Source organism: Urocampus carinirostris, chromosome 3 (assembly GCF_059441175.1).
Source record: "Urocampus carinirostris isolate Australia breed hairy pipefish chromosome 3, RoL_Ucar_1.0, whole genome shotgun sequence".
Classification (NCBI taxonomy): Eukaryota; Metazoa; Chordata; class Actinopteri; order Syngnathiformes; family Syngnathidae; genus Urocampus; species Urocampus carinirostris.
The window spans coordinates 36,828,255-36,843,153 of record NC_142351.1 but is presented as its reverse complement, the minus strand read 5'-3'; the positions used below and the strand labels follow the sequence as shown (position 1 = coordinate 36,843,153).

Below are 14,899 nucleotides of genomic sequence, written 5' to 3'. Positions count from 1 at the left end.
AGTTGCCCGATCATCTTTGCAGGTCGGAGCCTTGCCAGCTTTTTTTTTTTTCAATTTGCACCGCAGGTTTTCAATTGGGCTATATGCAGGCCCATGACATTCACTGGATGTGTTTTTCTCCAAGGAATGCTTTTATAGTGTTTCCTCTTTGGCATGATGCATTGTCAGCTTGGAAAATGAGTTCATCATCCGCAACATTTTTTCAATTGAAGGAATAAGAAAGATGTCCAAAATGTAAATGTAAACGTAAACGTGTGCATTTAATGCAGATTTGACCATAAACATCTCCCCAGTGCCTTTGCCTGACATCCAGCCACATGTAATTAAGGACTGTGTGGAATTTTAGGCAGTACTCAAAATGCACTGATTCAAACAATTTTACCTCAGAATTAAGTGATTCCATATTTATCTCCCTGCACTTGCTCTATAAAAGTAACATTTACTGAGCATTGAGATGTTTTTTTATTAATCTATTTTGTTTTTGAATGCCAATTTGTAGCACTTTGGAACGACCTTATGATTGTTTCATGTTTGCGATCTGAGTTTTTTCTACTAAATAAAATGTCTGAGGGCTTGCCCAAGACTGGTAATTCCATACTTTTTGCCAGGGGTTGTATTACTGAGTTCTAAATCATAAAGCATGAAAGCGTTGGCAACTCATCGAATTGTTGTGTCACGTGATTTATGAGCCACTAAGTGTATTAAATCAATACTATTTAGAGTGCACACAATTCCCTTGTGACGCTGAGATTTGTAGGACCACTGGTCCGGCAGAGGACGCCAAGACCATTCTTTATTTTTGAAAAAGGTTATCTTACATTAAAAAAAAACGTTTTATTGAACATAATAATAATAATAATAACATAGCATCATTACAAACTAAATGGGCATGAAAGTTTCAACTTTGTAGTGTTTGACTGTTTCACAATAAAACAAAGTGAATCGTTTTTGTGGGAACAGAAAGTGCTGCAAAACAACAGAGAAAAAATAAGTTAACATAAATGATAATTATGTCATGTTTAATTTGACACAAAATCTTCAGCATATTATATATCATTTTCATTTTGGATTTGTTTTAAATTGTTTTTATTTTATTTATCATATTCTAAGATTTAACTCCTACAAAAAAAAAAAAAATTGTTGACATTTTGAAAAGAGGGTCTATAATTTAGATTTTCCTTTTAGTGGATGAAATAATTGTTACACATAAAATGTATTACTCTTTTTAGTTTAGTATGATAATTCCAAATATACCAGTAATATGATATTTGTATAAGGTTGTAGTAAAAGAGTATCTTGCATATTTGCAGGTGTACAGCATATAATTATATGCATTTTTGTTTATTGTCAATTGTTAATTGACAAACACTTGGATATTACGTTGTTTTGTTTTGTCCAAAACTTCAATATTCAAATAAGGAGATGGACTTGAAAAATGTCCATAAGAAATCCAATTTATTGATCATAAAGAAATTCATTAGTTGCGTCCAGAATTCATAGCGTTACATTTAGGCCCTCATTTCTTCTGCGTGTTTACAGCTGAAACAAGCACTTTTATTGCCTTGTGTTGATTCTTCATATCTGTTTTAATTTCAGTGCTCTCTGGGATATTGAGACTGGACAGCAGACAACTACATTTGCTGGCCACACTGGTGATGTCATGAGTTTGTCTCTGGCACCTGACACAAGGCTCTTTGTGTCTGGGGCTTGTGATGCCTCAGCCAAACTTTGGGATATCAGAGAAGGAATGTGCCGGCAGACCTTCACTGGTCACGAGTCAGACATCAATGCCATTTGTGTAAGATCTCCTGCGCACTTATGTTATCGACATAGTAAAGCTACGATAAGTTATTTATTTTTATTTTTTCCCCTTCAAAATTTATTTTTTGTTGATCCTAAAATACTTGAAGTCCAAGATGGCTAGACACTAAAGTTAAATGTATTTTTGGAGTGCCACCAACAGAGGGTGCAGGTTGGTACTGAGCCAACTACCATTGTGAGTACATTACAGTACTGTAGATTTTTGCTGCACCTGGTAAATGGTAAGGCAAACTTTTTCCTCTTGCCCGACCCCTGCACTTTTTTTCTTTCAGACCAATACGGGCCGCAACTCATAAAGCTTGTCGACCGTTGCTCTAAATGGATATAAAAATGTTGATGTGTACTTAGTATCCTTTACTTATAAAAGAGAGACTTAATTTGTTTAACATAAACCCTTAAAAAAATGAAAATTTGAAATTATGGAATAATGTATATCTGTGCAGTTCTTTCCCAATGGGAATGCCTTTGCCACGGGTTCAGACGATGCCACCTGCCGGCTGTTTGACCTGCGTGCCGACCAGGAGCTGATGGTGTACTCGCATGACAACATCATATGTGGCATCACTTCGGTGGCATTCTCTAAGAGTGGCCGCCTTCTGCTGGCTGGTTATGACGACTTCAATTGCAATGTCTGGGACACTTTGAAGGCTGACCGTGCAGGTATACTTGGCTTAAGATCGTCTTTCTTGCTCTGTCACGGCATCTGCATAATTGCATCCACAAAACATTTTCGGTTGGTGTCGTAGAGAGTGAGATCTTGCATTTCCAGGCAGGGACAGATTTCCACTCAGAATATGGGCAGAAACACAATTCCAGTTCCCAACTAAAAACAAGGCCAAGGCGAAAGAATCATATTTTAGCCATTTTGTTAGTAGATAGTTAAAAATGTGATAAATTGTGTTCCGGGGGAGCGGCGTTTTGCAAAAGTGACAAAAGACTGGCTTTTGATAGTTTACAATAATTGTGGTTTAGCACAAGATATGAATGTCAAAACTACATAGAAATAAAAAATGGTAATGATTTGGGGGTCTAATTACACATTACACACAGATCCAACTGCTCATATACATGATTACAATACATCAAAAATGATTAGTTGCAACGCTGTTAAATAGAATAGAATATACCTTTATTGTCATTGTTACAAAATGGGTTAACATATTGTGACCCGGGACTTCTATCAATTGCAAATTATCAAGCTCTCCTCACACGATTGGTAGGTCTCCTGTGTCTGCACAAAGTACATGGTCCTGCCAATGTGAATAGGTGTGTCAAATTGTGGAGCTAACACATTGCTCTGATTAAAAATGTTTCAAAGGTGTCTCATCAACAGAAAAAAATGTAAATAAGTCAAAATCACAAAATAAATCAGCAGCCTGCATAACGCGTCACTGTATAGCACACTTAGTTATCTGCATCACTGTAACACTGCACGGTAATTAGCTTAATGATAACGTTCATGTAACTAAAATTTTAAATACTGAGCTGATGGTTTCATGAAGCGATGTGGCAGGTAGGACAGTTCTCTGTTCGGAGAGCTTGATATAAGTCACGGCACCAATGTAACCGCAGTGTACCTGTCCCAACACGTGGTAAGCTTCTCTGCTGGCTTTGATCTCTTTGATCTCGTTGGCAGCTCGTTGTAGATTAAACAAAGAGAAAGGAGTAAAATTGCGTGCTTTCAAGTTCAAAATCAATAAGTTGTTTAACTCTCAGACTAAATTAGTTAAGCAATAACATCTTGTTTCTTCTATAAACGCCAACATTTACCTTTGGAGCTGCCAATTATCTTTTAATCCATTTTCCATGTAGAACAAAAAAAGTGCAAAATATGTATGACACCAGCTGTTGGGTTATGATTGTCGGACATTCTGTGCAGGATTTTTTTCATCATCGGCATAATAATGGTCTATGCTCATGTATCAAAATGTATAAAATTGTGCAAGACTGTATGAACACAGCTTCAGACTGCTTATAAAAAAAACATTTACAACTAAAATGACTGTTGGTCTCTAAAAGTACTAATGGAAAGTGTTAATAACGCAATGTTTGTTGCTTGGCAGCAATCAACCTTGTTCGCCTGTACATCTGTTGGTTTTGTTTGACTTTTTGCACTACTGGCAGTTCTTTATAGCTAGCCACTCCTTGCACATCTGTTTCTCTGCACTATTGTACTTAGTGTTATTGTTACAGTGTTATTGTTACTGTTTACCTGACTTGTTTACCTGACTGCCCATTTTGCACATCTGGTTAGCTGCTCCTCTTGCACTATTTGCGCTACTGTAAAATACTATACATACCCATAATTTTTTAGTATATTATTAGTGCTCAATACTCCAACTCAATACATTTTATTTATATCTGTACATTCAAGGAAACATTTCGGTCTGTAAACACGTGTACTAGAATGACAATAAAGTAGATCTGAATCTGAATCTGTTAGAGGCTTTGTCTCATTTACGACAAGTATATTCTTGGATTTTGTTGAAGGTTATTAGTGTGGGTTAAAGACAAATGAAAGGTCAGTTCATTTGAGTGTTGCAGCAGCAGGCATGGCCTACAGAAGCTGAGGAATCCCGCAGAAGGGCATTAATATTTTACATCTATTGATCACTGAAGGCTCACATCTGACAAACGCCCATGTTTACTGCAACTAATTTTAGAGGAATTTTGTATATATTTGAACTTAAAAGTTGACATACTTTGAGACTCTTTGTGATTAAGGGCTGTACAAATAAAATGACTTGACTTGACATACCATTCTGTGTTACTGATTGGTCACATTATAATTGAAATGAGCTGGAGAAAATAATGGGCACTAGAGTTTTTAGAGTAATTTTACCTCATTATTATACCAATATTTGAACCCATTCCTAGGCTATTGTATGGGATTGTGTTGAGAAAAAAAAAACAAGCTATCAAACCTTTTCATTGACAACTATGACTTTGCTGTACTTTCTTTAAGTCTTCACTTTTGCCTGCAGGTGTCCTGGCTGGTCATGATAACCGAGTGAGTTGCTTGGGTGTGACTGATGATGGCATGGCAGTGGCAACAGGGTCCTGGGATAGCTTCCTCAAGATCTGGAACTAGGGTCTTAAGGTATGGAAAGGCTCCAGGATATGCAAATTCTGGCATGACCCCTAACCGTTCCTGTAAATCACAATCCAAGACCTACCGAAAGTAAATGGTGTGCGGTTCTCAACCGTTGGGGGAATATGGACGGTTTCGGATTATTTTGAAAAGAAATACTCTTATCCCAAACTGAAATAATTACTACAAGTGCTACAAACATTGAGTAATCTGAGTTGGAACACACAGAAATAGGTTTTTACTCACACCTGCGCATCATACCGTAAAATTCGGACTATAAGACTCACCTAATTATAACACTGCACCCAGTACAGTTTTAAAGGAAAAAACATTTTGTACATAAATAATTTGCACCTGACTATAAGCCGCATGTGCCCACATTGAAAAATGAAATATTTCCAAAGAAAGTAGGTACACAGAAAGAGTTTTAATAATAAACGGTACCTTAACTCCTTAACATTCTGCCGGCCCGCCAAATATGTCCTGCCACATATAATTGAAAAGCTTAAGTTCTTGGGATTTGAGATATGAGCACCTTTTTTTCATATACTCGTCAGAGAAACATCACAATCATTCTGGCGGCCTTTAGAAAAAATTCATAAATTAGCCGCATCGTTGCATAAGCCGCTGGGTTGAGAGTTTGGGGGGAAAAGTTGCGAATTTTACATTAAATGGGTTCCAGGTCGCATTTACGCACTTTTATTTTCAGCTCTGATTTCAATACAGCTTGTAAAATTGCATAAAATTACGTTTGGAATTTCACCGGCTTACCAATATGTCAATCCACTTGGTCACTACTGGCTAAATATTTTTGAAGCCGTATTAACCTTTTTTTTTTTTTTTTTTTTTTTCAATTTATTCCAATACAGGCCCTCATAGGTTTGTACAACTCTTGGACAATTGCAAGCTTGTTTTCACAATCCTTTGCCTGTGTCTGTCAAAAAGCCAGAGGCTAATGCCCATATCAGAAGTCGAGTCTGTTTTTTTTAAAGGGGAGTTATGTAGACAAACAGACCGATTACAATAATAATCGTCAAATAATGCAGATTTTTTTTATCTGTCGGCATTATCCTATGTTATGGAGTAATTACTTTACACTGTTGAATTCACTAGATTGTCGTCAATGTAACATACCTGCCAACTACTACGGTTCTGCCGTAATGAGTACGGTTTTCTTGAACCCACTACGGTGTTTCGGTTTCATTACAAAAACTACGGTTTTCCCCTTAAAAAAAAAAAAAAAAAAATCGTAAATAAAGAACGAAAAACATTCCACCGCGAGATCGCGAAGTACCATTTCAAACAAAGGCTATCGGCACTGCCAGTCGTCTGCGCATGCGGGAGGTTTATTTTTAGCTCAATTGGAGCACTGCCATTGTTTAATCGGCAGCGAGAAGGAACCGAGATGTAGGTCACGGTGCTTTGAATAGATCATGGAATCTACCGGAGAAAAAGTGCAGAAAATTGTGAAACCGAAACGAAAATTACAGTGCTTTCGTGAAGAATATTTCAAAGCTTTCCCTGGAGTAATTATCAGATCGAGAAAAGGTGAAAATTACGCGAACTGCACACTGTGTAGACAAGACTTTTCTGTGGGTCATGGAGGAATTAGCGACGTTAAAGACCACGTTGGAACGAAAAAACACAAATCAAATGCCAATGACAGTAATTCCAGCGGCAAAATCTCCACTTTTTTTGTCGCCCCAACCGATTCTTTGGACGTCATAAATGCCGAAGTGTTATTTACTGAAGCGATCATTGAACATGGTGTTCCAATCGCTATGGCCGACCACATGGGACCGCTTTTCAGGAGAATGTTTCCCGATTCTAAGATCGCTAAAAAATATGGTTGTGGGAGAACGAAAACTTCGAACATCGTTCAGTGCCTTGGTGAAGAATCATCACAAAGCATCGTCGATGTCATCAAATCTTCGCCTTTTCAGTCTCTTATTATCTGCTTTTCAGCGGAGAAAAATCTTTTGGCCTCGCATTTTCAATTGACTCTGGTGTGCCTTGCTTCACTTTGAGAAGTGACTGATTCAATGGAGCAGTGACACTTAGAAATGTGCCAGTGAAATTGTTTGCATGATATATATAGATTTAGCCTTTAGTTTGTTTATTGCTTAAATATGTGCTGAAGTCAGTTAAGTGAAATTGGGAATTTCTAAGATGAGAAGTGACTGCCTCAATGGACATACACTTGTATGCAGTGCAGTGACACTTGGAAATGTGCCAGTGAAATGTTTTCTTAGTTAGATAATTAGTTTAATTATTGTTTGCCAAATTTTGTTTTATCTTCAACTGCTTCCAATAGTTAAATTGCATGTAAAATTTAAGTATTAGTCAGTGTTGGGCCTGGTTGTTATTTTATTTATATAAAAACTGATCAAAATCAATTATATAATTATTCACTCACAAATATATTGGAATATCTCAAATAACAAGTTTCCAAACTAACCTGAAAACCAACCCAAGAACCAACACTGAATAATATTACTTCAATGATAAAAAATTAAATGTTTTGTTTCTTATTGTATCAAATATTGAAAAGAAAAGAAAACTATGAGGGTTTTCTATGACTTTGTTATATTAAATACATTGTTGAGCTTTAAAGAACTTTCTTTTGATTATTTCCATCAGTACAGTTTAGGTAAATTGACTGTAAACATGAGGTTGTGATTGTGAAAAAAATGTAAAATTTGTTACTTCTTAGCTGCATTTTAAGCCCTGAAAATGCTAAAAATCCTTTGACTTCAGGGGGGCTTCACCCCCCTGAACCCCCCACCGGACATCGTCCTGGACCTGACCAGGGCCTGCGGCCCCTGGACCCTAGCTACTAGGCTTTTTCACTTTCAAAAGTTGGCAGGTATGATGTAACCACACCATATTTGCGGGGAATCGTGTCATGAGTAGAATTTCCCAGCACTTTTGGGTGAGCTATCCCGCCTTTATGGTTTTTGGGTATTTTGTTTCACACTAATGTCCCTGTGATGAGTATACCTTGAAATAGATAGATAGATAGATAGATACTTTATTCATCCCCGTAGGGAAATTCACACTTCCAGCAGTCTACCTAGTCTGTTGTTTATTAACAGATGAACATGATGCCCGAGGGGTGCTTGTAGCGAAGTGGATGACGTCGCGCCAGTCCAAAAATTCGACATCCCTGCGGCAGATGGAGAACTTTTCTTTGCGAAAATCCAGGGATACACCACCTCGTGTTAGCAAGTCCGTCCGCCTTCTCTCCGATTCCCCCCGGCTTTCGTGTCTCTGTTTAGCGGCGTTGAAGCCGGATTGCTCCGGGTAGCTCCGGGTGGCTACACGTTAGCGTCCGGAATGCTAAACATGAGCCACGTTTCCGCAAAACACAGCAACTGCGCTCCCTGTGCGCTTCGATGTTTTCCAAAAGCACTCGATGATCTTATTTGGTCGTGAGTTCGCATTTACCATGATTACGGATGGTACCGGAGACTTATAACGCCGCTAGCCGCTTCGCTAGCTCCGGCTTTCCCTCCACGATGGGCCCCTTCATCACGCCGGCACGAGAATTCTTAAGGGCACGCATTTCTTGTGCGTTAAAACCCATGTCCATAGGATAGAAGTAATCCATAGTGTAGTTGTCAAAACGGGAAGAAAAAACACCGAAGATAGGAGCAAACAATAAAACAACAGGGCAGCTGCTGGAAAAGGCAGCGCCGCTTTGATAGTCATACCATGTATTAAATCTAAGCTTTCCTATGATATGTGACATGACGTATTTCACTGACTGACATGATGTATATCAACAGTCTGTCGGCCCGCTGCCGGAAGGTTAAGAGGTTTTTGCTGCGGGAGTGGTCAAAGGATGGGCTCACCAAAACGTGCCATCATTTAATTTCTGGCTTCGCTAAATTACAGCCTGCTAACCGATTTAATCAGTCTCGCAAGACGATTAAAAGAGCATTAGCCAAAGAAAAACTGGCCACATCAACAGACCCGGTTTTGGCTGTACCTTGCTAAGGAATCCTTTATATGGAATCTCATTAAACAATTTAGGTACACTGTTGAGACACTTCTTGAGGAAAATTCACAGAAAGACTAAACAGCCAAGCACACAAAGCAATTTGATTAGCTGAAATCAGAGCTATGTACACACCCAACTTTTCTCCACGCGAGAGGTTTTCCTCTTCCTAGGGGTTGCATGACAGAAAATAATTGAGAACCACTCACCTCGATTTCTTAGCCTGTTCCCCCACAATAACCAATTGTTTGCACTCATGGCAAACAATCAAATCATTGGCTACATTTTTGTATATATCAGGCATGAAAATCTCTCACCTTTAGGAGAAATCCCCGTTTGAGTCCAAAAGGGTGACCTGCAAGACTAGAATAAATCACAGGAGAAATTGTTTTGAGGGTTTTTTTTTAGATTTCCCAGAGTGAATCAACAAGGTTTAGGTGGTACGTTTGAATCAGTGTAGTTCACGCAGGGAGGAGTACTGTATTTATTCGTGTGTCAAGCACATTTGATTTTGTCATTGTGACACTATATTTTATTATTATACTTTATTCACTGTACCAGAGACTAAGCTTAGAGAATGGAGAAAACAGAAATTCGTCCTGAAAGACTAACAAAAATGCAAAAAAGCATGACGGTGGGAATGACTTTTTTTTTTTTTTGCATCAGATAATGAATCAGAATTTGAAGGTCTTGAAATAAATACATCGTAACGTAACATTGTTAGTAATGTGTTTATAGTTGACAATAAATCATTTTAATCATGGACGCCTTTATTTAACGTTTGTCTCTTTCAATGCTTAGTTCAAACAATTTTACCTCGATTAAATAAATTTAAAGGCACGCGCTATACACAAATAAATATGGTATTTCCTCCACACCCTTTCCACCTTTTTAAGCTCCAACCGATTTTCAGGCCTGGTATGTTATTGTTTTGTTTTTGTTTTTTTTAATCATTTTTAAATATCAAGATATGAATTTCCATGCAGTAAAACAATTCAGTGATTTCTTATTTAATGACAAATACAAAATGGCCTGGTAGATCATTTTCAAACCAAATGAGGCCAATATAAAGAGTATATTGGTATATTACAATTAATACTGTTGTTTTGTTTTTTTATGCGATCATGTAGCTGTGGTGTAATTTTCAGTTAACAGTGAATGGCTAAATGAAAGTTAATTACGATGAGTTGTTCAGAAAAGAACAATTGCATAAATTAAAGGATAAATTAAACAAAATTTTAAGTTTGGATCTGCCAATGGCTGTCGAGAAACAAACTAAATGTATTTGGATGTGAATATAGTATGTAATGGCCTATCTACTGTATGTTAGTTAACCAGTAATCGTGATTATTTGGTAACTAGTGCCAATCGTAAAGAACATTGTATTTGAATCAGTTGTTTTTATTTATATTACAAGTATATTTTTAAATTCTATCAACTATAACAATGGTTTGTCTATTTGCAGATGGTGTCCTGACTCCAAAGTTGCGTGGAAGACCATTCCAACATCACAATGTTTAACTGTATTGCATATCCAATCTTTTCAAAACATGATACTGACTTAAAACACCCAACAAACAATTAAGGGCAAAAATGTCACTCTCTCCTCCACCTCCTTGTTGAAAGAGCACAATTGTCTGTCACTCATTCAGCTCCAACTGTACCGGTCAAGAAATTTGGTTGTTTCAGAATGGAAGGATGGAAAAATTGTGTATTCTTCCGTTACCACAATTTGAGTGAGATTGTAACATGGCAGTGACTTAACTATCTTTTGGCCATCTTTTGATCTTTTATTTTCCATTATCTCTGCCGAAGTAGATGTGTATTTGTTAAATGAGGATCAAATTCTTTCTTTCTTATTGAAGGGTGGGCGGGTTAAGTCTTGTTTGACAAAAAAAGGCTTTAATTTGAAAGAATCCTTGGGAATTCAACTGTACCCCACCTGAGAACAAAGCAAGAGTTTCAACAGAATCCCCAAACCAACTCTAGCCCTTCTTTATATCAAGTCTCGTGACATTTTTTCCCCCAGTGTCGTCAATTACATCTTTTTTGCACAAAAATGTAAACTTTACATATATAGAAAATTGTCTAAAGGAAAGAAATAACTAACCAAGCACACAGTGTTATAAATAAATGCTTGTTTTTAAAATGCTAAAACACCCACACACAAAACAACCACTGTTTAACCATTCATACATATTTTGTCTGACACCAGTCTAGACTAATTTAATGAAGATTAACCAATTAAATCAATTTTAAAACCCTTTATTTTATTTATTTCAATATTACTCCAACCAACCACCCTTTGTGTTGTTGTGGTTGGGTCTGGAGGATACGACTGATCTGGTAGGTAGAGAATCGCTCCATTTTAGCCCAGACTGCGTTCCAGACGTTTGTCGACCCGGTGCCCATTCCGTGCTTGGAAATGCAGTTACTACTCTGTGAATGACATGTTGTATAAATCAATGTTTGAAAATAATATTAAAACTTTTTTAAGTTAAAGACAAAAAAAAATTGATTGTCTGAAATGGGTGGGTTATCTCTTAGAATCGCATGCTGTAGAATTGCTTAAAGGTGCATTTGGAATTAAGTCCTTTGATGTTTTCTTTAAGAACCTGTTAAATATATCAATAAAATGGTATTTATCCGCCACGACCCCCCCCCCCCCCACACACACACACCTCCCCAGTTCAGACTTTAGTTTTTTGCTACTCCGTGCATACCAAGATACAACTAAAACATCAAATCTATGCACATGAGAAGCAAACTTTCAGAGACATTAAAAGGTTGCTTGGCCCGTACAAATTATTAGGATGTAAATTGTACACACTAGCATATATATATATATATATATATATATATATATATATATATATATATATATACACATCTTTTGACCAAAACATGACAATGGGACAAATGTTCATTCCTTCCGTAGCAAAATTCCACTTAAAAAGAAACATTTTATAACTGTTTTTTTCCCTGTCCTTTAATAATGTACAAAAATGTTGCAGCATCTGGATGGCAGATTTTTTTTTTTTTACTGTCTGTAAACACTTTTTGCTTTAGTGCCATTGTTTTTTTCTCTGCAACAGTCTGTACAAAGAGGTGTGCCGTAATTGTGTGTTAGGCCTGGAGGTGGCGACAAACAATTCAAACTGAATTTTAAAAAAGTTAAATTTCCTTTTCTCTTTTTCTCTGTTAAATAACCGTAGAGCTCTGCACCCCTTTTACGCCCTTTTTACATTTTCTATTTAATTTTCAAGTCAGTCATTGTACAACCGAACGCTGGATGCAAGATAGGAATTATATTAAAATGTACTGTTATTTAAGATGTAATAAAAAGCAGTTTGAAATGACTTTTTGTGTTGGGTGGAATTCACTTAAAGCATGGTTCGGCAACCTTAAATTCTCAACAATATTTGCCATCAATAATGGTGTAATTAATCCTAGAACATTAGGTAGACACTAAGTATTCTTTAGAAAACGTACAAGGATTTAGTGATGTTATCTTGCTACTGGATCAAATAAAACTATGAGTGGTAGAATTTTGTTGGCGTGTGTTTATTCAGCTAGGATGTGAAAATATTTGATTATTGCAGCTTATTAGCAAATGCAGGTCCTTTAAAAATGCATATTGTGACAAAGTTAATTATTGTCTGTAATGTAGGAATGAACATTACACTTACAAATATTTTAGGTAATTTACACAAAGCTAAAGCATTTTGAGCTTATGCTAACTTTGATAATTATGTGTTAAGCAGGCCCAGGACGCTCAAGTAGTGTCGAGCTTTGTGAATTTCTCTTTACTATATTCTTCAGATTATAGAAGTGGTTGGCAACATTTTCTGCACCACTGGCTGGTTTGATATCTGACTATTCTCGTGGCCCAATAATTACAAAAGTAATAATAAGCCCAAATCCATTTTGTGATTATGAAACCACTAGGGATCTAGATGTCATCGGTGAAGGAAATGAAATTAAATGAAATGATCTGCATTTATATAGCGCTTTTCAAGTCAATGACTTCCCAAAGCGCTTTACAGTGTGCTTCACATTTCCCAATAGCGGCCTTGTATTGCAGCCATGTAAGACGCTAACCTGCTTATTGGGGGTATTAGGGGTTCAGTGTCTTACCAAAGGACACTTTGACATGTAACACGGACAAGCCGGGATTTAAACTGGGATCCCAAGATGAGCGCTCTACCTCCTGAGCTACTGCCGCCCCTACTTGCATTCAATTTTATCTCAAAATTACACAAACTTTACTCAATACCATCATGTTGTACAACATTGCTTTGGTAGAACTTTTTCCTATAATGCTCCATCTTAATGTATAATGTGGCGCCGTGAGTAAAAGTGTGAGATCAAATCCAATGCATTCTTCTATTGTTATCTACTATCCGAATGGCCTATTATTTACAATCCAAGTGGTTAGGATTCTTCACTTCTACTTCCACAATCTAGGTTTGACTCGTGTTATATCCAATGCTGAGCAAATGAGGTCAGCGATATTTGCTGACTGAAAAATCATTGCCCAGATTGCAAATAAAGTACCATAAAACTTGGTACGATGTGCACTTAAACTTTCACTTTTTTGGGGGTGGTGAAAGGAAATTCTTGTGTACGCAAATTTATTGAGGGCCATGTCAAAAATTAAGATTAGGTTTCCCCAGTAATGAATTGTAACCTGAGGAACTGATCATTTAAGCTTACATATTACTGTCATTGTATCCAACTCCTAAATGGGAAAAGATATGTCTCAAAAATATTTACACACATATTGTTAAGATCCTCAAATTTATTTGCGATTTACTCAAGATCTAAAAATCATGTCTTTATAAATGCACACGAATATTTAAAAGTCACATATAAGTAAGTTATATCTGTGGGGCTCTGGTTTTTGTTTCTTTTCTTTTTTTTATTGCTACCAGACAAATTGAAAATTGTCTTTGAAGCCTTTTAAAAGTGCTTGAATTTGGTCTTAAAGTGTTAAAATCCTGAAACAAGGCAACTTGTTTTTTCTTTCTGTTCACAGTCCGGTGGTTGTTGACCACTGGTGTTTAGGTCAGCATTTGCAGGCCAATTGAGCATAGTAATGCCATAGACCGTAAACCATTTGTGGTTTGGCTTTGTGAGCAGGGGCCAAGTTGTGCTGAAGAATGTAATCTTAATCTCAATTAGGCTTTTCAGACGATGGGAGCGTAAAGTGCTCAAAAATCCGATAGCTAGCTGCGTTGACCCTGCCTTTGATAAATCACAGTGGATCACAACCAACATTGACTGATATGGAACCCACTACCATTCCCCTCTCCCTGGTCTTCCTCCAGACTCTGGTACCTTGATTTCCGAGTGGCATGCCAGTTTTACCAAATAGTACATTGGAGCCCTGAGCAACAATCCAGGTTCTTTACCCCAGGTCAGGGCCAAAGCCCTGGCTCCGGGTTCAAAAGTGTACCTCGGGAATGTGGCATCTTTAGCCCGTTTTCTGCACACGCTTGTATACGCGGTCCTAAATGTTGTCTTCTCACTCCACTGCTTCCACGAATCCCCCAAGGTCTGGAATTGGCCCTTCTTCACAATCTTTTTTAAGGTGCTGTACCTCTTCTGGCAGTGCAGCGCTTTCTGTTGCATTTTTCCTTCCCACAGATTTGCCACGAATGTATGTTTATTCGGCACTCTGGAAACAGCCCGAGATATGTATTTGTTTCTTTTCTCTTGCTTGAGTAGGTCAATGATGGCCTTTTGGACAGCAGTCAGGTAGGCAGCCTTAAGCATGATAGCGGTTTTTAGTAATGGGCAATTTTAAATGCCTCGGGATTTTCTTTCAGGTTAATTTTGAGTTATTTTCCTGATTCTAGTGGTTAAATTAATTGCTCAATTAGTGTACCTTTCAATGAGGTGCTATTTTTTTCACAGGAGCACTTTTTTAAATTTAAAGTAAAAGCAAAGCTGGTTTGTTTTAACAAGTTATTTTATTAATACTT

General features: G+C 37.3%; 1 protein-coding gene across 2 annotated transcripts in view; it reads left to right on the top strand.

The window, feature by feature from the left end:
- The window catches only part of LOC148369591 (guanine nucleotide-binding protein G(I)/G(S)/G(T) subunit beta-1), a 37,898-nt gene extending 25,627 nt beyond the window's left edge, over positions 1-12,271 (top strand). For both annotated transcript variants that reach the window (XM_088331679.1, XM_088331678.1), the window contains exons 8-11: positions 1,597-1,798; positions 2,265-2,481; positions 4,806-4,921; positions 10,378-12,271. In XM_088331679.1, coding sequence (XP_088187805.1) covers positions 1,597-1,798; positions 2,265-2,481; positions 4,806-4,912 — 526 coding nt within the window. In that variant the 3' untranslated portion in view covers positions 4,913-4,921; positions 10,378-12,271. The remainder of the gene's footprint in view (positions 1-1,596; positions 1,799-2,264; positions 2,482-4,805; positions 4,922-10,377) is intronic.
- Positions 12,272-14,899: the final 2,628 nt, after the last annotated feature.